The sequence below is a fragment of the Brassica napus genome, chromosome A8 (assembly GCF_020379485.1).
Source record: "Brassica napus cultivar Da-Ae chromosome A8, Da-Ae, whole genome shotgun sequence".
NCBI classification, from domain to species: domain Eukaryota; kingdom Viridiplantae; phylum Streptophyta; class Magnoliopsida; order Brassicales; family Brassicaceae; genus Brassica; species Brassica napus.
Window position 1 is genome coordinate 3856920 of NC_063441.1, and position 3672 is coordinate 3860591.

At 36.6% G+C, this 3672-nt stretch overlaps 1 protein-coding gene across 1 annotated transcript; it reads right to left on the minus strand.

Annotated features, from left to right (window-relative positions):
* Positions 1 to 246: 246 nt before the first annotated feature.
* LOC106345209 lies at positions 247 to 819 on the minus strand. The gene has a single exon (XM_013784441.3). It carries the CDS (start codon positions 686 to 688, stop codon positions 539 to 541), a length of 150 nt encoding a protein of 49 aa, XP_013639895.2. The 5' UTR covers positions 689 to 819; the 3' UTR covers positions 247 to 538.
* Positions 820 to 3672: the final 2853 nt, after the last annotated feature.

A 3672-nucleotide genomic window follows, 5' to 3' on the forward strand; every position in this document is an offset into this window, starting at 1 on the left:
ATTAATGTTAATTAATGAAGCTATTAAAAATTGCATGCCCAGAGTCTATACGCCTCATTGTCTCTGGTTTCCATCTGCATGCGTGGCTTCCCGTTAGTCTATTTCGTAGTGTGAAAATTTTCATGACTAGATGAATAAACCAATGGGTTCAAACTTTAAGTTGGGCTCCCTTATATTGGAAAAACGAATATTGCGTTGATTGAATTGAATGAATAAAGTAAATGTAAACCAAAAAGTACAAAAATCTATGAAAACTATCACACTTAAGCAAAATTTTATAACACTAAAGAGTTTATTTAGATAGAAGTCCGTTAAATTACATATAGAAAAAATAAACTAGATTGACAGTTAATTAAGAGATAAAAAAGTGATTCTGATTAACAAAGAGATGCATTTCTACATCAATGGGAAGCCCTGTTTTATCTAATTAAGAAGAGTCACCACACTATCTAGTACCTAAATGGCCTAGCTAGGTATATAAATACCATATCATCTCTTTTCCCCTCCTAATTTACATTTTATACTAATAGGAAACAAATTACGCAGCCGGAGCATAATCGTAGCCACCGTCATCGTCATCACCACCATTTTCAATATACGCCGCTCGAGACGTATCCACCACATCTTCAGCAGACACTGCATAATCACCGTCAAAACTCTTAATGACCAAGTGTGCGACTAAATACATGATTACTTATTGGTTATGAAAGTAGAGAGATGAAAGGCTTGAAGAGGCCTAGAGAGAGAGAGAGAGAGAGAGAGGGAATAAGTGAAATAAGTTTGTAATATGGATGTGAATTTGGTGGTAGAATAAGAGAGACTAATAACGTTTTTATAGATGGAAATAAAAGGTAACACAAGTGGTGAACGCACACTAAGGTCAGGACTGCCTCCGTAGGGTTTGTGATTTTCTCATGGAGATGTGTGTTTCGCCCAAGAGATTTTACCTTTTTTCTCACACGTAGGATTTTATTATGACACATAAGACGTTAAGTCATGTCACTGGTTCATCTGTATTCCTTTCTAGTATACATGTAAAGGCAAGCATTGTTCCTTTTCACTAATATTATTCCCCTAGAACAAAAACCGAGTGGAGCCTTAAATATAGTATAAATAATATATATAATCTAATCTAAGGTGGTTAGTTAGCGGCAACATCGGTCACCTCTATTTGAAATTGGGGGGAAAGATTTATGTTATTGGTTCAAGTAAAGATCTCTTTTTCTTACAAGAGTATTAATAACTAATCGTACATCTATCTTGTGACACAGCCTGTTCATATATTATAGACTTATAGTTTTAACATGTGTCACCCATACGCAATTATGATTCCACGTTTTGATTACAATTATTGTTATGTACTTAATATACAAAAAATGTAATAGTAGTTTGTTCCGAACATGACCTTACAAACAGGTCGACCAAACAGAAATCTGCCCGGTGGCCGATGGGATAGAAGGGTCGACCAGCTGGCTCATGCTTAATGGTCGATGAAAATGATGAATAATAGAGATATATCATGCATTTTATCCACTTTTAACCATAATATATATATTTTAGAAACTATTTATTAGATATTGGAGTTTTTTTAACACATTTACATATTCATGAGTGATTTAAAAAAAATGATGATTTGTGTGCATTTTGGAGATAAAATGAGAGAATCTCGTAGCTGACCATCGAATCAATCCGAAAGGTCAACATTTAGAGTCAAACATCGATCGATGCACACACTGTATCATCAATCGACAGCGAAGCGCGCAAAGCCTAGCCGGCTTAAAACCAAAATCAAGACATATTTACAGAGATATGCTTGGCCGTTTTTAACCAAAATTTTTTGTGTTCTCCCATTGTTCTAGGCAACACACACTTTCCAGACGCTACTCCTACTTTCTAATTTTACACAACAAACTAATCTTAAGGTTTTTAGTAGAATTGAAGAGAAAATCATATACTCTTTCATAGATTTGTATTGGAACTCCAGTTCTTTTATGTTTATTGTTAGAAATTGTTTTGCTATGTCTGAGTAGTTCACCTTGTTAGGTTTAGGGTTCAAATAGGATAACGAAGGATTAGCCCCAAATATAGAATTTTTGAGTTGTTTGTGACATCCATCAGTTGAATTAATCTTATTGCATGTGTTCTAGAGTAGCTAACTAGAACCCTAATATTAAGAAAATTAGGTGCACGCGGAAGCCTGGTCTTTTACCTGAACTGATTCATATTGTGCTAGAATTGCTAGAAACAAATGTAAGTTGATCTAGGAAACCTAGTAAACATAATTCAAACCTGCTCGGTAAAGCTTGCTGGAAGTAACATCAATCGACAATCCTATATGTGTATTGATCGACGTTCTGAAAGGTGTATCGATCGATTATCCATCGACGGCAACGATCGACACTTTCTCCACATCAACAAACGAGAGTTGTGATCTGAGATTCAGCCAATAGATAATCTAGACAAACGGAAGTTGATAGATTATTAGTTAGTTTGCGTTCTAAAATATCCAATATACAATCCTAGATTCTATACTATTATAGTTATGATTACCTGAATATAAACCTTAAGTCTAACGCTTTCTCATATTGCTTACAAACCTCAAGACCAACCAATCGAACAACTGTCTTGTTCACCCTGCAATTCACTATTTACATTATTTACCTAGCTTAATCATAAACTGTTTAGATCTATTGTGTGCCTTAGCTCCCTGTAGATTTGATCCCTAAATACTACAATTGAACCTCTTATTTGAGAGCGTAAAATCACTCTTTAGGGTAATTTGAGTGATATCAAATTTGGCGCCGTTGTCGAGGAGCTTTGATCGCCATTACATCTTGTCTATTTAGATTTAGTCTAGATTTTATACTGTTCTAAGTGTTCTAAAAAAAATGATAAAAAAAAAATTTATTGACTTCTTTCAGGTGAATGCCCAGCAGTACTAGAAGCAACAAGGAAAAATCACTACTTTTCTCAGATCCAACACTTTTGGAACACACGATCCGCAAAGAAAAGAGAAGCGCATCGATCGACAACATTATCAGTTCGTCGACCGATACTTCTCAGCAAACATCGACCGATACTCCTAATCCGTCGACCGATAGTTTTGAAGTACTGACTATCGACACTTCGATCGACATCCATCTACGAGACATGGTTGCAAATCTAATCCTATAGCGGGATGAGAATGGAGACTTACATGACCAGGAAGGTCATATGCGTAATGCAGCAGGTCATAGGTTAGATGATCAGAGGGCTGTAATTTTTGATCAATATGCTGAAGCCCCTGTAGTTGCTCAAGCTGTAGACGAGGCTGCTCGACCCAGAACGTTGGTCGACTATAATCGTCCATATCAGTACTACGCCAACATATCTGCTATTCATCCTCCTGCTATTCAGAGGAACGATTTCGAGCTGAAACCCAAGTACTTTACACTCATGGCGCAGATACCCTACTATGGTTTGTCACGAGAGCATCCTATGACCATCTGGAGCGGTTCAAAAATCTGATTTCTGCCATTAAAGCTAATGGAGTCTGTGAACCTATCTTTTCTGCAAGCTCTTCAAGTACTCATTGGCTGGAGAAGCTTCGCGCTGGCTTAAGCAGTTACAACCAGAATCTCTCACATCCTGGGCTGACATCAAAATGTGTTCATGCGCAATTTCTTTAATGAG

Coding starts and splice junctions, on each gene's coding strand:
- LOC106345209 (XM_013784441.3), bottom strand. CDS start 688: ATGTATTTAGTCGCACACTTGGTCATTAAGAGTTTTGACGGTGATTAT.